Source organism: Rousettus aegyptiacus, unplaced genomic scaffold (genome assembly GCF_014176215.1).
Source record: "Rousettus aegyptiacus isolate mRouAeg1 unplaced genomic scaffold, mRouAeg1.p scaffold_m13_p_12, whole genome shotgun sequence".
NCBI classification, from domain to species: domain Eukaryota; kingdom Metazoa; phylum Chordata; class Mammalia; order Chiroptera; family Pteropodidae; genus Rousettus; species Rousettus aegyptiacus.
Window position 1 is genome coordinate 21,137,196 of NW_023416287.1, and position 23,119 is coordinate 21,160,314.

A 23,119-nucleotide genomic window follows, 5' to 3' on the forward strand; every position below is an offset into this window, starting at 1 on the left:
ATTCTTTGCGGAGAAAACCCAGGCTCACGGGGCAGAGCCAGATCACCCAGCAGGGCTGTGGCTGCCACTGGGCCACCGCTGGGCTGATGCTGCTCAGGCACTGGCCTGACTCCTTTCCTGGGGCCTGAGCCAGATTCAAATAATGAAGGATTTCTGCAAAGCTCCCAGAGAAGGGAGCAGTGCCCAGACTCCTATTAAGTGCTCCCCAAGAGGAACAGGCTTGAGCTGCAACTCTTGAATCATCCACGGTATTTCCCAAATCAATTGGCCCAAATCCATTCACCCGACTGTATTATTAGTTCTATAACATTTTTCTTTCAATCAGTTTAATCAGCTCATTTTTTAAAACTTAGGCAAATGTATTTAAAGTGGAAAATTTAAATTACTGACCTCAGATAGAAAGCCACTATCATTTGCCATAGAGGGGAAGTAACTATAAAATTAAATACCAGAAAAGCAAAACAAGATTCTTAAATTCTAGTTAAATCTTGTTTCTCGCTGGAGGCTCTGAACTGAGCCCTGCTCTCTCTTCCTTAACAAGTGAGGTGTTAAAGGCACAGAAGCTGTTAAATGAGATTTTCTCCCCCAGTTATTGGAGGAACAGGAAGAAAATCAAAAGGAAATATGCGTATTATGAAATGAGTAAATTTATGTAATACTGCCTGGAAACCCTAAAACCATCTTGCACCTGCTATTGCTGTACATACCATATTTTAGAAAACACTGACCTAAACCAACTATCTCTTCCTATTTTCCAGATAAGAAAACTAAGGCCCCTAAAGAGAAGGTGACTTGCCCATGATCTCACAGGGTCAGTGGCTTCAGCCAGACCTAGAATCTAACCAGAACTCTTTCCAAGGCATTGTTTCACTTTTGTGGGAAGAACTTATAACGATGAAAGTTTTAAGGACACTAACGGTGAAGTTTCAGGCATACTGCGATCACCAGTGTCACCTGGGTGGAAAGGAAGGTGTCAGGTGTGGCTCCTATCATAGCAGTCCACAGTACCCCCTCATTCCCCGCTCCTTTTCTCTGCCCGTGGAGCACAGCCCTCCAACTTCTCCCCAGCACCGAGGGTCAGAGACTGGGCTCACGAGAACTACAGCAAATAGAAATGTAGGCTGCTTGGCTCAGACACCTGGGTAAGGATGTTCTGAGCCTGGAAAGAAGGGAATTCATGAAAGCGGAACTCTCTCTCTGGGAAAGGGCACATTTTTGCATTTAATTTTGGCGGGTTGTGTTGCGGAGACGGTTAGGAAGAAGAGTCGGAGTCTGGAAATGCTTTTACTAACATGGATAAGGGAGAGGAGGAATGGCAAGGAACGGCAATGCTAGCGGCCGCCACCCCTGTTTCCATGCTTTTTATTCTCCCTCACAAAGCTGGCTTTGCAAAACATCATTAGTTACTATCAGGTTAGCAATTATAAACTACAGCCAATTCCCAGACTCAGCCTCAGGGCCACGACTGTGTTATCAGCTATTTCTTCTCAGGTAACTTTTTCCCATCCTCGTCCCTAGAGCAAGAAGTCCCAGAATAGGTCAGGCGTGTGCACCCTCCCTGCAATGTGTCCTTGTCTGTAAGTCCACATTTGCTTCTGATGACCTTGTTGCTCCAAGCACCAGGCATCCCACCAAGACTGCAGGAGTTTCTCACAACAGGGTTGGTCACCATTTATTTTCTCACTTTTTAACAAATGCTTATATAGTATTTGTTTTCCAGGTACTACACAAATATTGTCATTTGATCCTCATGACAAATCAATGAAGTACTATTATTATCCCCATTTTATGGAAGAGGAAACCGAGGCATGGAGCGCTTAAGTAATTTACTCAAAATCTCATCACTTGGAAGTGGTAAAATTTGAACCCAGGAAATGTGGTTTGATTATGACACAAGACTGTCTCAGTGTACTTAATCTTTAAGACTACAATGCAAGGAGAGTATAATTAATCACATTTTATAGATGCAGAAACTGAGGCTCAAGGCTGCTTGGCATCTGCGTCATAGACCCGGCAGACTCCAATTCTTTGCTATACTCCCTGGACAGTGTGTCAGAAATTCTTCTTCTTCTTTTTTTCTTCCTTGCATCAGATGGGTAATGTGCTGATGTCATAATAAGGTTTGAGGAAGGCACATCTCCCACAACAGAATGAACAGCCAATCATCACGCTTATGAACTACAGAAGGACCTGTGTCAGGGATTCTTGGTCTAGGATTGTGCTACTCTATATGGTCACATGTGGCTATTAAGCATTTAAAAGGTGGTTAGTGTAACCAGGGAACTGAATTTTTCATTTTATTAAATTTTAATTTTAAAACAGTTAAAAAAATTTTCCATTTTACATAGCTTAATTGTTTTGGTAGGACAACATTTCACTTTAACCATTGACAATTTAGCTTCCATGCTGATTCGTGTCCAAACTAAATGTAAAATACACATCAGATTTTGAAGACATTAGTATGAAAAAAATTTAGATCTCATTAATAATTTGTAATTACCCGTTGCTATAACATGCTAGATATATTGGATTAAAGAGAATATATTAACAAAATAATTTCACCTGTTTCTTTTTATTCTTCTTTAGCATAGTACTAGAAAATTTGAAACTACATGTGTGGATCATGTTATGCCCTTTTGGAAAGTGCTGGTCTAGAGGACTGGGATTGGACACCCCCAACTGTGACAAGGGCCTCAAACTTGGGGGTTAGGCCCAGGGTGTGGTTCCAGAGAACATACTCACAAGGGCAAGCTGAGGCTGCTGGTTTGCAAAGATTGTGAAATGTCTTTGGCCAGTGTGAGCACTGGGGTCAGTGGCTCCAGGTTCCAATCCAGATCTACTAAGCTGGGTGGTCTTGGGTAAGCCCCTCCCCTTGACTCATCTGTAGAATGTAGACGCAGGTGCCCTGCCATCTCACAGGTCCTTAAATGCCTCAGAGTTTTGCACTTACTTTTCTCTATGTCTCCCCCTCACATTTTTGCATCACCACTCCTTTTCTTCCTAAAGATCCTACTTTAAGCATCACCTTCCTGATGAGCCCTGCTGAAAATAGCCACTCCTCAGTTGTATCTATAGAGAACAACTCTATTCTGTTTTATTCAAGAACAAACAGACTCTATTTTAAATGATTTTGGTTTATTGGTTTTATGTTATTGATAATGGTCCATCTCCCCACTGATTTACAGGTAAGTGAGGACACCAATGAGTCAATGAGTCATAACAAGTATGGGTCTGACACAGCATAAAATAAAGTTAGGAATGTGTGAGTAAACCCAGCTTAGTGTTGGCTTCATAGAGGTGCTCAGAAGACAATCATCCTGACTTTCTTTGTCCCTTACAGCTGTGGGATCTTCCGACTTTGATCTAGGTGTCCTGGTGTAAAAAATGAGTTCATTTATTCCTCCCAGGCAGGGGAATTTCCAGAGCTAAATGAGATCCCAGAATTCCTTGGTGTGCCCTGAAGGCTCTGAGACACAGTAGGCTGGTCCTTGAGGTTCTGAAACTAAAGAAACAAAGGTGACTCCACCCACCTCCTATTCAACGTCTGCCTGAGGAGTTATTTTTTGGCACTGGTAAATTCTGACAGGAAGACCTTAAAATATTTCCACTGAAAGGTGCTGGAACCCTGGAGCTGCACAGGAATGCTTTACCAAATGACAAGTGCCACCTGGGCCTGCCAGGCCTGGGATGCAAGTCCTGTTATAGCCACCTTCCCCCTCTCTGAGCCTCCTTTGTGTCCACTCTTTTTATTGAACATCTATGATGTGCCACACACTGTTCGAAGCATTTTACTGACTTCTTCAATCCAAACAGCAACTCTATGAAGTGAGTGCCATACTATTATAAGCCCATTTTATATTGGAGGAAACTAAAGCGGGGTTTTATGTAGCTTTCCTGAGGTACATCCGCAGTGGGTCGGGGCAGAGTTGAGATGCACTCAGGCAGGATGGCTCTAGAGTGCTTGCTCTTACCCTAGGCTGCACTGCCTTTGTCAAATGAATGCTGTGAAGCCCACCCAACCTCAGGCTTGCCCAGGGCACCACACTGACCCTTTTGAACCCCTGAGTCAGCTCCTATAAATCTGTGGGTTTTGCAAAGCTCCTGGGCTGTTTTCCCATAGCTGGGTCTCTGGTTGCCCCTTAGTGGAATGGGGAGACTGGAGCTTTCTGCCTGTCAACAGTTCTCTAAAGTTTAATAAAGCAATGGTGGAAACGTGCTTTTATAAACGGAAAGTATCCGGGAGACTTATTGTCTGTTCTTTTTCTCTTCGGGACCATCCACAGGACCCTCTTCCCATTTCACAGAAGGGGAAACTGAAACTCAGAAAAGCAAAAAGCTTTTTTCCAAGATGATCGAGGTTTGGTGCCTACACTCAAACCTCGGACACTGGGCGGGAGGGAAAGGAGGTGGAGACGAGACACCCCTAGAGGGCCAGAGTGGCGATGGGGGCCCCCGGCCGGAGCGGGGACCCGATGGGAGGGGCCGGGGCCAGGCACCCTCGGGCGTGACCCCGAGGGGCGGAGCACGGGTAGATGGTGCAATCCCGGGCCCCAGCGCACCAGGCGGCGTCTGATTAGCTCAGGTTTACATCATCCCGGCCAGAGACAGAGCCTGGCGCCCGGCGTCCACGAGACACTCGCAACGGAAGCGGCAGCGGCTTCTCACGCCTCGGGCTGCAAGCGGTCGAGACTAGAGCTCCACCGGATCCTAAGCTCAGTCGCAGCAGAAACGGTCCCAGTCCACCAGAGGTGCCCAGGTAAGTCTGCACTCGGGCTGCGGCAGGACCCCGCCGCATGAGGGTAAGGTACCCGCGGGGGGCCAGGAGCTGGTAGGTTGGAAGCGCGGTCCTGCGGTGGGTGGTCCGGGAGTCTCGCGGCCGCTCCAGGCTGCTGCGTGTTACAGACACAAAACAACTTTTAACAGACCGCCGTCAGGGGGAGCGATCTGGGCGGTGTTCCTGCCGGTCCTCAGGTGACCGCACCGCCCCCGCTCCAAGTGTGGCGGATTCCGGCTGGGGCTAGGGTGCACACCCCGGGCGTGGTAGCTGGGTCCTGGGGGCGGAGGGAGCCGGGGACTGAGGTGTCCCGGTGTCGCCCCAAGAGAGGTGTGAGGTTGTCTGTGTTTTGGGTGGAGCGGGGGAGTCCTGTGGTTTGGTGCGGGGAGGTCTGTGTGTGAGGGACTGTAAGAGGCACTGGGGGACTGGGGGACTCTTTGTAGGGTCTTTGTCATTGTGGACGTATGTCTGCAGGGGTCCACGTAAGCCTGTGGGGTGCGAGTGGGGATATGTCTCGGGGTTCGTAGGCTCCGTGGAGTGTGCGAGTTGCGGGGAGCACTTGGTGGCAGGTGCTGACTGCATGGGCGACATGGTCCGGACAGGGCTGGGTACCCTGAGAGAGGGCGACAGGTGCAGTGGGAGCGCGGATGCAGGACTCCGGTACGTGCTAGATCTTGACCGCAGGTGTGCACCTAGTGGTGCGGCTACGGGTTTGCACGTCGCACTGTGCGCCCCTTGTTTTGTGCCTGCAGACGGTTTGTGCTGTACCTGAAGACTCGGGTGTGGCGGAGGGGCGCATGTCCGCCCCTTCCGCCAGCCCTCGGGCCCAGCCTTCTTCCCGTGCCTCACCCTCTCCTGGTCCCCTCGCTCCACGGTCTCCACTGAACTTTCTGTCCCGAAACACCGGCGGCCGCTTCCGCTCGCAAGGGAGGAGGAGCCTGGCTGCAGGAGGCCTGGTGTATGCGTAGGGGGTGGGGAGCGGGGCGTGTCAGACTGTGTTGCGGCCTTGTTGGTATCAGTCCTGCAGTTGTGAGTGTAATAGCGGGAGAGTTGTGTGTGTGCGTGCACGCTTGCCTGCAGAAGGAGAGGTGTGTGTTGCTTAATTATGTGTATGCCCCTCTTTGCCTTGGATCAGTGCCTGAGCTGGCTGGCTTGGACAAAGTGTGTTTTGGAGGGGTGTGTGCACCTGCCTGCCCTGTTGAGTGAGTGCATGTTTGGTACGACTTGCCCTTATTGGGGGGTGGGGGGCCGGGGTAGGATGTCAGGGAACAGCAAGAGATATGTATATAGGAACTGCATCCATCCTACAGTAGTGATCCAGTAGTGTGGCTTGCAAAGTCCTTTCTTCAATTATAGACTCAGATATCCCCTGCCCAGTGGAATGGGGTATCCCAGGCCCCACCAGGCTCTGGGGTATGGATAGAGCTAAAGCAGCCTGGAGTGCTGATACAACTACCTAAGAGCCACTGCAGGGAGCCTCTGCTTTGCAGGGCACAAAGCATCTACACAGCCAGGGATCATCTCGCTTGACTTAGAACAGCCCATGAGGTAAGGAGTGTCAGCTTAATCTTATCCCTGGGGAGAGTTCTGAGACTCCCAAGGGTAGCACTTAAACATCTTCAGCTATGAATAATAATAATAATAATAATAATAATAAACAATAGTGACCATTTCTTGTAACAAGTACATGCTACTTTATTTGTGTTTTAATTTCTTTACTGCAAAAATCCTATGGGCTTTAATAGACATATGAAAAGATGCTCAACATCGCTAATTATCAGAGAAATGCAAATAAAAACCACAATGAAATATCACCTCACACCTGTGAGAATGACTATATCAATAAATCAATAAACAATAAGTGTTGACAAGGATGTAGAGAAAAGGGAACCCTCATGCACTGTTGGTAGGATTGCAAATTGGTGCAGCCACTATGGAAAATAGTACAGAAATTCCTCAAAAAATTAAAAATAGAACTACCTTATGACCCAGCAATTCCACTTATGGGTATTTATCTGAAGAATTCCAAATAACCAGTACAAAAAGATATATGCATCCCTATGTTTATTGCAGCATTACTTACAATAGCCAAGATATGGAGGCAACCTAAGTGCCCATCAATAGACAATTGGATAAAGAAGTAGTGTGTATGTATATACACACATATACACACACGAAATGGAAAAGTGGAATAGTATTCAGCCATAAAAAAATGAACTCTTACCACTTGCTACAACATGAATGGACTTAGAGGATTTTATGCTAAGTGAAATAAGTTAGACAGAGAAAGACAAATACCACTTATATGTGGAATCTAAAATTCAAAACAAACAAAACAGAAAAAAACTCAGAACAAACTGATGATTGTCAGATGAGGACTATTGGGGGCTGGGTGAAAAAGGTGAAGGGATTAAGATGTACAAATTGGCAGTTACAAATTAGTCATAGAGATGTGAAGTACAGCATAGGGAATATCGTCAATAATATTCTAAGAATTATATATGGTTCCAAGTGGGTACTAGACTTATTGGGGGATCACTTCACAAGGTATGTATATACGTCTAATCACTGTGTTGTACAAAGAAACTTATAGAATATTGAATGTCAACTGTAATTGAAAATTTTAAAATAATTTAAAAATATTCTATGAGCTTATGAGGGAACTGAGACTCAGAAAGGTTGCAGACCTTGCCCAGGGCTAGAAAGAGTATGAACCAGGTACATTGGCACAGGAAGAATGTGAGCCAGGATCAGATCCTGGGAATATCTGACAGCAGCAACCCCCTATTGCAAAGACAAGATTATGGCCTTTCACTCGAAGTTGAGGGTTCCCTCCCTCGCTCCTAAGGCAGTCCATGCATTTGGGAGCAGCATGATTGGCGAGGTGGGCATCAGTCTAAGAACTGACTCTGAGTGATATTAATCCTGTCTCAGACTATTGGAAAGGTCATTAACTGGGCCGAAGTCTGTCTCCCTCTAACACCTCATACTTGGCCTCCTTGGCCCTCATCTGGAATCTAAATGGGTAGGCAGATGGGTCTTGGAGAAAACCCTTCTTCCCTGACTTGCCATTGCCATCTTCTTCACTCAACACACAGTTACACAGCTGTGAGGGTGGTGGCTTCTTCCACCGTTGAATGAATAAATCTTGGGGACTTTGAGAGACCTCCCCTCCCTGTCTCACTTCTCACCTGATGATGAAACTGAGTTGGCTGGTGCACTAACTCTGCATATGGACCCTGTGATTCCGGTAGTTCTAGGGCCATCAGGCAATTGTAGATAAAATTCACAGCTGAGAAAAAGAAATCCACTCTATCTGTTTTGAAACACTCAAATATTGAAATAGAAAATTCCCTTGTCTCCTGTCCAAATCCAAATCCTTTCCTCTCTTGGAGGTCTCCCAGGAGGCCAGGAACTCCTGTGGTCAGTTTAGTCTGGGTCTTTCCTGTGCGCTTCCATGTATGTACATATTGTACATGTATAATATATATAGAGTTACAACATATTATATGCTGCTGGGGTTTTTAACATGAATGAGACCATCTTGGGTGTATTATTCAGCAGCTCACTTTGTCCATTTGACAATATATTCGTTCCAGAATATACATTCGCATATGCACACCTCATTCATTTATTGTCCTTCATCATCCTTCTTCTCTCCTTTCCTTATCCTTCCATCCCTCCCTCCATTTCATAGGTACTAGCTGCCTACCCTATAACATTCAGCACATACAGTGCAAAGTCTCCCTGTAACCAACTACCAGTCCATCTCTCCCCTTTACTTTTTTTTTCACTTAATAGTTTACTCTAGAGATCTTTTCAATTAGCATATAAAGAGTTTCCTCAATCTTTTAAATGGCTACAGTTGTTCCATGTATGGATGAAATATAATTAACCAGACCGCTAATGATGGATGTTTCTATCACATGGGCTGCAGGAATAACCTTATACTTGCATTATTACATCAGTATGTAGAGAGCTTCCTGTTCTCTTTCAGAACTGTATAGTATTTCACTCTATGACTGTACCATGATGTTTTAACTAGCCTCCTACTACTGGACATTTAGGTGTTTCTTGCCCTTTGCTATTAGACATAAGGCTCTGATGAACAGCTTTTCACATATTTGGCAAGAATTTTAATTGGAGAATAGATTCCCAGAAGTGAGACACACAGTTAAGGACGTGTGCATTCATCAGTTTAATGCACATTGCCAAATCACCCCCCGTAAAGGCTGTGCCAATGTGCTCTCCAACAAGGGTGGGAAGAGAGAGGCCACCAAATAGGCTCACTTTAGCACCTTTCTCCCTTTCATTCTAGATGCGAGTCACCCCTCTGGCAGCTCCTATGGGTGTCCCCTCCAGGAAGAAGCAGTTGAAGTTGGACGATGACCTAGACACTGAATGTCCCATACGGAAACAAGCTCGAAGTGGACCCTGGCCCAGGCTTCCCCGCTGCCCACTGCCTCTGAGCCCACCCCCTGCTCCAGTCCATGTCCCTGCTGTGACCACTGCCTCCCGGCTTGGGCCCTATATCCTCCTGGAGCCTGAGGAGGGTGGCCGGGCCTACCGGGCCCTTCACTGCCCCACAGGCACTGAATATACTTGCAAGGTACATGCTCTGGGGGCTGCTCGTTGCCAGCATCACAGGGGACCTTTATAGGGCTTTCACTTTAGAGGATTGATAGGACTGAGGGATCTTTATATTCATTTAGTCCTATGTTTATTGGAGAAACAGCCAGTGAGCCTCCAACACTCTGTCAAGCCTCCTGGCTGGGCTGAGACTAGAGAGGCAAACCAGATGGCCTCGGGCATGGGGAAATCACAACTTAGGGCCTCATAGTGGGATATATGTCACAGGGGTGGAGCTTAGGGACCATGACAGGAGTACAGAGGAGAAGCCTCCAAGTATTCAAGGGGGGTGTCAGAAAAGGCTGAGTAAGAGTTAGCCAGACAGAAGCAGGGGACGGGAGGTCCAGGCAGGGAGGGGGCTAGAGGAGTGAGAGCACGGCGCTTCAGAGAATCAACAGGACTTCACTATGGCCGACTGGGAGAGTATGCGGTCAGGGACGGGAGGTGAGGGCTGGCATCCACTGGGCATGAAGACATTGGGCCGGAGCTCCCACTGGCCTCTGGGGAGCCATTGAAGATATTTGCACAAGAGAAGGATATGGTAGGCATCGAAAATCCTGGGACCCTGGAGTCTATGGTGCCTACCATGTGGCTATTTTACAGATAGGAGGACTGAGGTCAAGAGAAGGGCCATGCATGAAGCCACATAGAATCGGGCCTGGCTTTCTAGGACAAGGTCCGATGTTCCTGGCCAAAATCAGGGTACTTGGCAGAAATTTGGAAATGGACAGGGCTAAGGCCCCCTGAGGGTCAGGCCCACACAGGACATTAGCAAGTAACAGCTCAAAAGAACGGAGCTGAGAAAGTATAATAACAGGTATTTACTGTATACCAGGTAGTGTATTAATTGCTTAGTATGCAAAATTCTCCTAATTTGTGCATAATCTATGAAGTAGTTACTGTTATTGGGCCTATTTTATAGAGAGAGGACACTGAGGCTCAGAAAGATGTAGTAACTTGCCACATGACAGAGCTAGGAGGTGTCAGAGCTGAGAATGGGCCTGGGCAGGCTGAGCCCAGAGCCACGTGCCCGTTGCTGGAACAGGTGGTTCAGACACAACCCAGGCAGGTTTGCTCCTGGTGGGCAGGAGTAAGGAAGATAGGAGAGGGGGGGTGGTGCAGGTAATTTCAGCTGGGGAAGTCTGGGAAGACCTCTCTGAGTAGGTGACATTTGAATTGTGACTGGTGTGAATTGGAGGAGCCAGCCCTGTGAAGAGCATCCAGGCAGCAGGAAAGTCAAGTGCAGATGCACAGAGGCAGGGATACGCTTGCTGTAACTTTAAAAATAATGTCTGTTTTTGGATTATTTCCTCCATGCCACCCAACTTTATTTTTTAGGAAACAGGCTTACATTTTTTTTTCCTGATGAATTAAATATGTACATGCTTTATTTATTTTTATTTTCTGTGTGACATAGCTAAAATAACAAGCAAAGAGTTTAAAGTCAGATGAACCAAAATGAGTATACCAGGTTGGTTGCTGATTGGCTATGTGGTTTCCATCCAACAAATCCCCTTCCTCCTCTGAACATCTTTTCAGGACTGTGGTGAGGCTTCCACCTAATGTCCATAAAGCCTCCAGCACATTTCCTGACAAACTCAGCCACTTTTACCATGTGCCCCCTCTTCCATCCCCCACCCCATTCCAGCCATGTTGATCTTTTGTTGGGGATTTCTGGAGCTGATCAAGCTCTTTCTTGTCTCAGGAACTTTGCACTGTCTGTGACCCCTGGAAAGCTTATCCCATGGGCACTTCTGAATCACTCAGATTACTTCTCCAGAGTCCCTTCTGGACTACACTTTCCAAAATAGGTGCCTCCTTCTAAAATATTCTGCATCACAGCATCCTTCTTAGTTCCTTTGCAATGCTTATCTGAATTGGTAAATATTTCATTTTTTGGCCTGTTAACTGTCTCCTGCATTGAATTGTGGGCACCAAAAGGGCAGGGACCACGGCTGTCAGTCAAGTTAGATCCTCAGTGGCCGGCACAGGTATAAATGAATGAAAGGATGAATGAGCAGTGAATTCTAGAGAATGGTAATGATGATGATGATGGACTTAAAGTTACTTCTGCATCATCTGCTCTTCTGGATTTCCCCTGCTTTCAGGGTTCTTTTGTTTGAGTTACCTTTCATTTTTCAATTATCTTAAGTCCATGTAAGGTAGCTATTTAAGAGTACTTGCCGAATATGTGGCTTCTCAGCTTTGTCAGGATTGAGTGGCTTGCTGTGGAAGCATTTGGCACAGTGCCTAGCACCCAGTAGTGTCCAAAGGGTTGACCGTGACTGTTTTCAAGGTCAGCCTGGGCTCCATGCAGTTTCTACCTGTGCTCACGCCATGCTCCGCCCACAGGTATACTGGGACCGTGATGCCCTTGCTGTGCTGGAGCCTTACTCGCGGCTGCCCCCCCACAGGCACGTGGCACGGCCTGCGGAGGTCCTGGCGGGCAAGCAACACCTTTACGCCTTTTTCCTGCGACCCCATGGGGACATGCACAGCCTGGTGCGCCGGTGTCGCCGCCTCCCGGAGCCCGAGGCCGCCACCCTCTTCCGCCAGATGGCCACTGCTGTGGCGCACTGCCACCAGCACGGTCTAGTCCTGCGGGATCTCAAGTTGGGTCGCTTTGTCTTCACCAATTGTGAGAGGTAAGTGTGGCCGCAGAGAACTCACCCACAGACACACCCAAGAAGTGGGCCATAATGGGGGAACTGAGGCTCAGCAAGGCAAAGTAACCTATGCAAAAAGTGGAGAAGCCTGGATTAGCACTATTGCTTGGTTCTGGGTGGGGCGGGGGAGATGCTAGCTCAGTCTTGTTGGAAGCCCCTTGATGGGGAGCATTGTCTTTGGGATAATAGCCACAGGGTGAATTGTATAGCTGCACTGACTGTCTTGGCCTGGATCCTTAGAAATATGAAATCTACACTATAACCGTTCCCATATGGCAGGTGAAGAAACTGAGACTCAGAGAGGTCAGTAATGCCTAAGATCCCACAGCTAAATAAATAGTAAAACTGAGATTTGAACCCAGATGTGACTCCAGAGCCAGAGTCTTAACTCCCTCTGAGCTAGAGAGGTGGGAGGCCTGCCTGGGCTTACCTGCTGACTCTGGGTGACCCAGTGTCTCTGGACCTCTGTTTTCCCATTGGTACAGAAAAGGCTGGATTGTCAAGATGTTTCCAGGATTTCTAGGCTATAGACAACAGCTAAAAGGGGCCCTGAGTTCCCACACAGGAACCTTTCCTGTGAAACTGAAACTCAGTGATTTTTGGAGAGGGAACAGAAGGGGACTCCCAGGAGTATGCAGGGTCTGTCAGAGAACTCACCAAGCCATCAGATCCCCATGAACATCCATTGAGAGTACTGATTTCATTTCAAGATTTTTTCGTGGGGGGAGGAGGGCGACCCCATTGAACATTTTAAACTGTTTATTTTGAAATACTTTTAGACTTTAAGAAAAGTTGCAAAAAATAATCCAAAGAGTTCCCGTATTTTCTTCACCGAGTTTCCCCTAATGTTAGCATCTTACATGACCATAGTACAGCTACAAAAACCAAGAAATTGGTCTAGTACTGTTAACTAAACCACAGATTGGTTCAGATTTCATTAGTTTCCCACTATGTCTTTTTTTCTGTCTGGGGTCCAATCCAGGACCCCACCCTACACTCTGTCGTCATGTCACCTTAGTCTCCTCCAATTTGAGACAGGTCCTCAGTCTTTCCTTGCCTTTCTGGACCTCGATACTTTTGAAGAGTACCTGTCAGTTATTTTGTAAAATGTTCCACAATTTAGATTTTGCTGATGTTTTTCTCACGGTTAGGCTGAGGTTATGCAGCTTGGGCAAGAATATCACAGAAGCGATAGACCCTTCTTAGCACTTCCTATCAGGAGATACATGCCGATAATATGTATTACTCTGATGTCAACCTCGATCATTGGTGAGGGTGGTACTGCCAAGTGTCTACACTGTCAGGTTCCCAATTTACCCTTTGCAATTAATAAATACCTTGGGTAATGTCTTATAATTAATAAGTGCCTTGAGGTACTGTGAGGCTATGCATATAAATACTGTTTCTCCTTAAACTTTCACCCACTAATTTTAGCAGCCATCCATCTTCCCCTGTAACAGTTATACTTTCTCAGGGTGATTCTCTATTTCCTTCTTTCCTTCTACATTTTATACTAAAATGAACATGCCTTCAATAAGAAGTGGAGTGTAAGATTTCTAATGATTTTTAGCTAATACATAACTTCAAATTTTGAGCTTAGGAGTGGGTGAAATAACCCCAGACCTCCCAAAGGTGAGAAAGTGCTTCCTTCTCTTTCAAGGCAATAGTTTGAGAAGCACTGTTGGTAGAAAAGGGACAGTGGAGTTAGACAGAGCTAGATTCGAATCCTGGTTCTACTTTTTATCTACTCTTTGAGCAATGGCTTCACCTGCTTGAGTCTTGACGTCTGCATCTGTAAAATGGGCCAATAATGGGTGCACATGCACACACAACACACACACACTCCTGTGCTATGATTCACTGAGTTAGTCAATGTCTGTGAAATGCTATCAGGCACTCAGGAAGTGGTACCAGAGGAATTAGATGAATAGCAGTGGAAATAGATGGCTATTATTAAAGTAACATAGAGTGCTCCATAGGAGTTGTTTAAAGCACAAGTTTCAAATGGTGGGCTACACACACATTTTATTTTTTTTTCTTTTTGGCCCCACGTACATGTTCATTTGTTTTCAGTTGAAATTGGTTGTCAACATTTCAAAAACTTGGACTTTTTCATTAAAATATGATTTCTGGCTTCTCTTGGGGAAAAATGGAAATGTGGGGCCCCTTGGGAACTATATTAGTGGTTCATAGTGCTGTCTCTGATGGATGAGAACTGGGGTTCACATCCCAGCCCTACACCCTGTGGCTGTGAAATGGTATCTTCCTCACAGGTTGTATGAGGATGAAATGAGACACACCAGGTACACAGCTTAGCTCAGGGCCAGGTACTCAGTGGACAATCCATAAATATTGACTGTTGTTAGTGGTGCCTTTTTAAGGCAGGGTTCATGCTGAAATGTTTGGCACAGTCCCCACTTCTTATTTCTCTCATTTTTTCACCTGCCTGGATTCTAAGCTTGCATCTGGTTTATAAGAGGCTTAATGCCCCCATCCTCCTCAACCCCTCCCCAAGAGACTGTGGGAAATGTATTCCTCTCAGAGTTCTAGTTCAAATTTAATTGTTCTGTGACCTTGAGCAATGACTTAAGCTCTCTGAGCCTGGGCATCCTTATCTGTAAAATGGGCTCAATCATCCAGGCTCACAGGACTTGAGAAATGGGTGCCATTCAGGGTGAGAGTGTGGGCTGGTGGCTTGGGGCTCCCAGAAGGAATTGACTCCTCTGTTTCTCCCCTTACCACAGGACAAAGCTGGTGCTGGAGAACCTGGAGGATGCCTGTGTGCTAAGTGGGCCAGATGACTCCCTTTGGGACAAGCACGCATGCCCGGCCTATGTGGGACCTGAGATCCTCAGTTCTCGGGCATCCTACTCGGGCAAGGCAGCGGATGTCTGGAGCCTGGGTGTGGCGCTCTTCACCATGCTGGCTGGCCACTACCCCTTCCAGGACTCAGAGCCTGCTCTGCTCTTTGGCAAGATCCGCCGTGGAGTCTTCACCCTGCCCGAGGGCCTCTCAGCCCCTGCCCACTGCCTGATCCGTTGCCTCCTTCGACGAGAGCCAGCTGAGCGGCTAACAGCTTCGGGCATCCTGCTGCACCCCTGGCTGCGAGAGAACCCAATCCCCTCAGTCCCATCCAGATCCCACCTCTGGGAGGCTGACCAGGTGGTCCCCGAAGGACCGGCACTGGAGGAGGCTGAGGAAGAGGAGGGAGAAAGAGAAGTGGGTCTATATGGCTAAGGCTACCCTACCAGACTCAGCTGCAAACAGTGGGTTGAGTTTGGGGTGTCTCCTGCCGCTTGGAACTGACAAACCTTAAGTGCCTTCTTAGTAAAGAGAAAAGAAGAGGCATGTGCGGAGTGTGTGGTTGCACATTCATGTGCATCGACACGCCTGTGCACATGGTTTGTGCATTCAATAAGTCCTTCTTGGGAGCTCGTGTGCCACAGCCTGTTCTTGGTTCCGGGAATACAACCGAGAACAAAAAGGACAAAACTCCTGCTCACAGAGCTGACAGTACTTTTCCACACCCATAGGCCAGTGTCTGCACTGGGCTGGGCACAGTTAGTGCAGGTGTCACTGTCCACTTGTGCTAGTGCCCCAGCACCTCTGTCCTAGGACAGTCCCTTTCACAAACAACCCAGATGCCTTTGTACCTTGTTCCTTTCAGAGAAAGGGAAGCATCTTGTGCCAAAGGCTCCAAGCCTCTCCCCTTCAACTTAGGACTCCAGAGCCCAGGCTATGCTGGGAATTCTATACCTCTTGGTCATGCCTGAGCCAAAGATTTGGGCTGAAAGATTAAAAATGCAAACTGTGAGACGGGTCCTCATCTAACTCCAGGAGTGGTTTGGAATGAGGGTCCACGCCTGTCTGCCTCAGTGGCCCCTGAGCTGAGCACCAAAGTGGGGGGACATATTAGGTGGGGTCTGCTTCCTGGCCTCCTAGAAAGTCCTAAGCCCAGTTCTGGGGACACTTGGGGTCCAGGACCCCATGTCAGCATATAGATTTGGGATGCCATGAGTATATAATTTTACCTTGTGCCTAATAAAGAAGTTATGAAATACTTTTATTTTCCTGGACATTTTTTCTATCCTCTCATTGTTTTCCCCCACTTTCCAAACCAGCCCCATGGTGAAAAGCCAGTGGGCCTGTGTCTCAGCCTCATTGGAGTGATTTGTGAGAACAGACTCCATACAGTCCAACGGGTCCTCTAGACTCCCTCTCTTCCTTCTGGAGGCAAAGGTGTCTCCACTGGGGTAATTTTTGGCTGCAATTAACTGAAACTCTGAGTCAGTGGCTTAAAAAAGAAGGAAGTGTAGGTGGGGGAAAATGGTGTAGATAATAGAGGCTCTGTTCATCCCTCAGCGACCAAATCAAAGTTGTGATGGAAACAAGAAGCAAGCAGCAAGGAAAAAGTCACCTGGGATCTTGATGAATAAGTCAAACAGCTAGGGAGAAATCCAAGAAATCACCCTGCAACAGCAGAAGATTGGATGAGGCAGAATGTGAGGCTGCCCAGTCTCCAGAGGCTGAGTGAGATGGAGGCTGCAGCAGTGGCAGAGGCCACTTAAAGGAGCTGTGACTGTGAGAGGATTCTACAGTGACAGACCTGCTCACTCTGAACACCAGTGCCAATTCGGCTGTGTGCAGGGGTCACCAGGGACTTACAGGGAGACATTGTCGGAGTGAGGGCCAAGGCAAGACTTGCTGGGTTCAGAAGTGCCCGCGTATCCATTGTTCCCTGTTGAGCCCTCCCCCCACCAGTGCATCACCATAGCCCTGATGTCTTTGAACTGGATAACAGAGGTCGCTCTGCCCAGAGGAAACCCCACCTCCCCCAACTCATGACCCCACCCAAGCCACATCCAGGTATAGCCTCAGGAAGTCAGGTCCTCCTTGCTGAGCGCCTAGACTCACACTGGAGGCAGTTTGCCTCGGTTTCTGGTGTGGCTTTTTGAGGCAACTATAAGCACAGCATCTGTGGATTGCTTGCTGAATCTTAACAGGTGGCCCCAGAGGGGTAGAGGCTTGGGCTAAATTTGGCCTGCAACTGAACCCCTCTCAGGACTGCGCCATGGGACACCTACTTCACAAATGCATACTAATAAGACTGGGAGACTTAGGAGCTTTGGTTGGTATATAGAAACAGACACAGAAAGGCAGCCAAAATGGGAAGACAAAGTAGCAGAAACCATATGAGAGAACAGAACAGAGATCCAAATATAATGGAGTCAAGTAATCTAACAGACGCAGAGTTCAAAACACTGGTTATAAAGATGCTTACTGAACTTTCGGAAGCAGAGGACTTCAACAAACAGAAAAAAAGCATTAAAATGGAAATGGAAATTATAAAAGGGAACCAGTCTGAAATGAAGGACACATTATCTGAGATGAGAAGCATATTAAATGGAATAAATGGATAAACAAAGTGAATAAAGAAAAGGATCAAATGACCTATTTAGAGGATGGGAAAGCCAAAGACACTCAATCAGAATGGCAAGAAAAAAGATGCCAAGGCTATAAAAATAATTTAAGAAGCATATGGGACACTATCTGTCTGATCGGTGTATTTAAAGAAAATCAAGATGTTGAACAGCTGTTTGAAGAAATAATGATGGAAAACTTCCCTAACCTCGTCAAAGAAATGGACATAAAACTCCACGAAGCTCAGAGAATCCCAAAAACCAGGGATCCAAAGAGGCCCACACCAGGCACATCATAATTAAAATGCTGAAGGTTAAATGCAAAGAAAGAATATTAAAAGCAGCAAGAGAAAAACAGATACTTACTTACAAGGGAACACCCATACGACTGGCATCCGATTTCTCTAAAGAAACTATACAAGACAGAAGGACTTGGCCCAAAATATTTGATGTGATGAAGAACTAGGATCTGCAATCAAGGATACTTTATCCAGCAAAGCTATCATTTAGAGTTGAAGAACAGATAAAGAGCTTCCCAGACAAAAATAAGCTAAAGGTATTTATCACTAAAAACCCGGTATTACAGGAAAATGTTGGAGAGACTTCTTTAAGAAGAAAAAACATGTATCAAAAACAAGAATAAACAATAGTAACAACTACATTTTTATCAATAAGTACCTTAAACGGAAAAGAATTAAGTGCTCCAACCAAAAGATAGAGTGGCTGAATGAATAAGAAAACAAGACCCCTACATGCTGCCTACAAGAGACTCACTTCAGATTAAGAGAAGGAGATGGAAAAAGATATTGCTTTGATGGACCTAGAAGGTATTTAAGTCAACAGAGAAAGATAAACATTATATGATTTCACTTATATGTGGAATCTAAGTAAGAAAAAAGAACAGACTAATCAAAAACAGACTCACAAATATAGTGGACAATTTGGTGATGGACAGAGGGGAGGGGATTTGGGGGGCTGAGAGAATGGGGTGAAGGGTTAAAGTACAGATTAGTACCTGATGGATAGTCACGGGGATGGGGAGCATGGCATAGGGGATGCAGTTAGCATTAATACATTGGCTAGGTGGAGGGTCAGGGGAAGGAGGGAGCAACTGCAGACATAATTTTATGAACTATATAGATGTCTAACCAATGTACTGTATACTTGAAACTAATTAAAATAAATAATTTTTTTTAAAGTCAAAAAAAAAAAAAAGAAGGAAATATATTTCACACAAAGCAAGAAGTCAATAGGTGCACTGAGCTTCAAGACTGTTGAATCAGCTCTCAGAACTGTTAGCAAGAACCTGGCTCCCCATCCGTGCTCTGTTGTCTCTGGTGTCACATTAGAGAGATCCATGACCTGAGGAACAGGACAGATGGCATCGTAGTAGTTGAGAACTCAGTACTCTGGAGCCAGGCTGCTTGGTATCTCTGGGCCTCAGCCTGTTCTCCTCCTCTATGGCTAAGTGTTGGGAGCCGTTCTGTTAGGAGCTGGGGCGGCATTGCAAGATAAGGAAGTTGGCCTTGATGGGTCGGCCAGAGAGTCCGGGAACAGGGAGTCTCTGGAACAGGGAGGTGGGCTGCTAGAGGTTATGATAACACGCTGACTTGAACAAAGAGTGTATTGTGGCCAAGCAGTGCTTATGTAAGTCCTCTGTATATAAGCTGAGAAAAAATAAAGCTCAGGGTCGAGTCTTTGAGCTCATCCCTCTCGACCCCATCTTTTGTATATATGTCTCTTTTTTTCTAATCCCGTCCGTCACTCAGGAGGCCCTGGCTCGACGGTCGGCTGGCTCCGACAGCTAAGCTCTGCCCGTCCCTTTAGGCTGACATTTGTCAGCGCGGGCCTCCTGCCCCAGCACCACTGACATTGGGCAGAATAGGGTTTCTCAGATGTGGTTGGGCAGCTCCTTGCATCAGTTCCTAGATGGTGTTTCTGTAAAATGCAAGTTCTTGGACTCTCCCCAGAGAATTCCTGGAGTTCTGACTCCTGACAAGCCTCCTGGTGATGTTGCTGTGCGCCCAAGTTCGAGAACCTTTGCTTTGGGAGAAATCCAGACTCCTGGGGACTCAGAACTCATTTCAGCTCCTTTCTGTGCCCGTTTGACTCCAGCCCAGGTGTAACATGGGTATAAATTCTATTTGCCTGTGAAGCTAGGATAGGCTCACAGGTGTGAGAGAGTTTTATCAGAGGTCAAAATCTGAGCCACCACTTCCGCTGTACCAACTTCATGGGAAAAGACATATAGCCCTCACCCCTCATCATCCTCTTTCCTCTTATCTGGCTTTGTGGTTCTTTATTAGCACTTAACACTACCTGGCAGAAACATTCTAGATCTGTCTGCATTAATTTCGTAAGGCCAGGGACTATATTTTGTTTACAACTGTCTCCCCAGCTCCTAGAACAGTGGCTAGCACACAGAGCTGCTCAACAAAGATTTGTTGAATGACTAAACAAAAGTAGTTGTTATCCAGAGACTAGAACAAAGCCAGGACACTTACTAGGGATGGTTAATGTTTACCGAGTACTCGCTACACGCTAAGAATAGATTTAAGTGCTTTACATGATCCTTGACACCTGATATCCATGCCCTTGTGTGGTTCCTTACCACTCTGAGCTAGGCTGACCAGTGTAACTAATAGGAAAGTGTGAAAATGATGGAGTATGACTTTCAAGAGTAGTCTATAACATATATTGTGGCTTCTGTCTTGCTCCTCTGGATTGTCTCCTCTGGGCAATGCCAGATGCCATGTGGCTAGGACACTCAAGTAGGCCTATGGAAAGGTACACGTGGTGAGGGACTTAGGCATATTGCAGATAACCAGCACTAATCGGTCACATGAGTGGTTTTTCTTGAAAATTGATCCTTCAGCCCCTTCAAGCCATTGGATGACTGAAAACCCAGCTGAAATCTTAACTACAACTTCATGAGAGACCTTGAGCCAAATGATGTAAGAAGCTTCTCCCGAATTCTTAACCCATAGAAACTGTCATTTTAAGCTGCTAAGTTTTGGGGGTAATTTCCTACATATCAATAAACAATAATTGATACAGATCCTCACAGCAACCCTATGGGGGAGGGACCATAATGATCACCATTGTACAGAAGGGAAAACTGAGGCCCAGAGAATGGGAATCTCTTGTCCATGGTCACACAGGTAGTGTAAACCCAGGTTTTAATGACTACAGTCTACCCACTGGGATTAAGGATGCCCAAAGTGAATGCCAGCTCTGCCCTTGAAGGGCCAAGGCTAAGACCAGAACACCTGAAAGAATCTATCTGCCCCCAATATAAACTTGTGCAGATGACTTCAGGGCTGAAGAGAACATAAGCATTATAAACTGGCAGGGGCAGTAGGAGAGAACAAGGCAACAAGAGTGAAAACCAGAAGAAACAGACACTCAGAGTTCAGATATCAACATTATCATCAGACATGGTTTATAAAACAAAAATGTTTACTGGGCTTAAATAAATAACAAGCTTGAAACTATCACCAAAGTGTAAGAAATTATTATCAAGTGACACAACAGATTTGAAAACCTAACAGAATGTCTATAATAAAAAATATAATAACCAAAATAAAAAATCAAAAGATGGGTTAAACAGCAAATTAGATTGGCTAAAGAGGGAATTAGTGAGACAAAACTCAGACATCAATCACAGGTTTAAGAGATTCCATAAATTTTCACCTCATAGTGAAAGTGCAAAAAAAAAACAAAGATAAAATCTTGAAAGCACTCAGAGGGGACACAATAGATTATTTTCAAAAGAACAGCAGCAGTACAACATGGATGAATCTCAAAAACATGCTAAGTAAAAGAAGCCAGTCACAAAGGACTATGTATTTTAAGATTTAATTAATATAAAATGTCCAGAATAAGAAAATCTATAGAAACGAAAAGTAGACTTGTGCTGGGAGTCGAGAGTAGGAGATAAGGATGTCTGTTAATGGGTACAGGGTTTTTTTAGGAGTGATAAAAAAAGTCCTAAATATGGATTGTGGTAACAGTTGAGCAACTCTGTAAATGTACTAAAAATCATTAAATAGTACACTTTAAATATGTGGATTTTATGGTATATAAACTATATTTCAGTAAAGACGTTTAAAAAAAGAACTGATAGGTGATGCTGTCTCAACAGCAACTATGGAATCTAGAAGACAATGGAATTTTATCTTCAAGGTGCTGAAATGCCAGTGAGGATTCTACACCCAGTGTAAATGTCTATCAAGAATGAGGTCTAAATAAAGACTTTCAAACAAAACCCAAGCAAGTTTGTCACCAGAAGACTCTCCCTACAGGGAATTCTAAAACAGCAGTTCTCCAATTTGGCTTCTCATTACAAACACCAGTGTTAAAAACTCTTAATGCCTGGGCACCCTCCAGGGATTCTGAGTCAATTGATCTGAGATGTAGTCTGGGCTTGATTCAAATGTACAGCTCAGGCTGAGAATTTCTGTCTTAAGGGATGTATTTCAGGCAAAAAGAAAAGTGATCCCAGATGAAAGTCTGAGATATAATCCTTTGACACCTATATCATGTGTTAGGAACTGTTCTAGACACCAGGAACACAGCAGTGAGCAAAACAGACAAAAGTCCCTTTACTCTAGAAGAAGGAAATACACCAAAAACAAAAACAAAAACCACGAGATAAATAAAAATACGTTGTTAGATAGTAATACACACTTTGGGGGGGGGGGAATGAAGCCAGGAAGGAGGATATAATTTGCTGGATGTAGGTGTGTATGTGAAATTTCAGATAGAGTGGACAAGGAAGACTTTTGCATAATGACCACATTAAAGGGAGAGAGCAAGCCATGAAGACATTTGGGTTATAGCAAGTGCAAAGGCCCTGAGGTGAGAGTGTGCCTGCCTTGTTCCAGGACCCAGGAGGCCAGAGGGGCTTGAGTGGAGTGAGCCAGGGGTAGAGTAGTCAAAGGAGAGGTGGCAGTTTACTTTGAGTGAGACGGGAGCTATTGGGAGTGTTTTGAGGAGTGAGGTAGTTTGATTTACATTCTAACAGGACCCTCTGGCAGCTGGGTAGAAAATGGACTGTAGGAGTCAAAAGGAGAAGCAAGGAAGAGCCCAGTGAGGTTGGTTCAGGATACCAGGGGAGAAATGATGGAGGAAAAGCTGGATGGGGTGTGGAGAAGCTGAGAGGTGACAGATTCTGGATCTGTTCTGCAAGTGGAGCCCACAGGATCTGCTGATCTATGGGGTGGGAGGAAAATAAGGAACGAAGAGGCTGGAGAATACAAAGAGCTTCCAGCCTGTCCCAGGTGAATACAAACTTCATCGGCGGCCCAATAAAAAGGCGGAGAGTGATCGCCAAGAGGCAGCGTCCAGCTGGCTAAGGGTGAGTGCTCGAGCCCGCCAGGCCTGGATTCAAATCCGACTATGTGGCCGCGGGCAGATCATAAAGGGAGTCTCCTTTTCCTCTGCGAACCTAGCTAAGGACCGGCCTGCCCTCCCCTGTGTTCGCACAGTGGCTGAGACGCGGCTGGGGCTGGCCGCGTCCAATGCCCGCCCCACTCGGCCGCCGCGCCGCGCCGCGCCGCCCCGCCCCGCCGCCCCGCCGCCCCGCCCCGCCGCCCCGCCGCCCCGCCCCGCCGCCCCGCCGCCCCGCC

General features: G+C 46.2%; 1 protein-coding gene and 1 non-coding gene across 2 annotated transcripts; one reads left to right on the plus strand and one right to left on the minus strand.

Annotated features, from left to right (window-relative positions):
• Positions 1 to 2,086: 2,086 nt before the first annotated feature.
• On the minus strand, positions 2,087 to 2,190 carry LOC118610193. Its single transcript, XR_004953845.1, has one exon. It is a non-coding gene; the product is annotated as a small nucleolar RNA U13 (small nucleolar RNA).
• A 2,374-nt stretch (positions 2,191 to 4,564) lies between these two features.
• TRIB3 (tribbles pseudokinase 3) lies at positions 4,565 to 16,129 on the plus strand. The gene is made up of 4 exons (XM_016148877.2): positions 4,565 to 4,756; positions 9,093 to 9,383; positions 11,756 to 12,048; positions 14,814 to 16,129. The coding sequence occupies exons 2-4, from the start codon at positions 9,093 to 9,095 to the stop codon at positions 15,304 to 15,306; spliced, it is 1,077 nt and encodes a 358-aa protein (XP_016004363.2). The 5' UTR covers positions 4,565 to 4,756; the 3' UTR covers positions 15,307 to 16,129.
• The last annotated feature ends 6,990 nt before the right edge of the window (positions 16,130 to 23,119 follow it).

Bases quoted from the DNA above. Each gene is read 5' to 3' on its own strand.
- TRIB3 (XM_016148877.2), top strand. From the start codon at position 9,093: ATGCGAGTCACCCCTCTGGCAGCTCCTATGGGTGTCCCCTCCAGGAAG. The intron at 9,384-11,755 runs GTACATGCTCTG...CTCCGCCCACAG, and splicing joins GCACTGAATATACTTGCAAG to GTATACTGGGACCGTGATGC. The intron at 12,049-14,813 runs GTAAGTGTGGCC...CCCTTACCACAG, and splicing joins GTCTTCACCAATTGTGAGAG to GACAAAGCTGGTGCTGGAGA.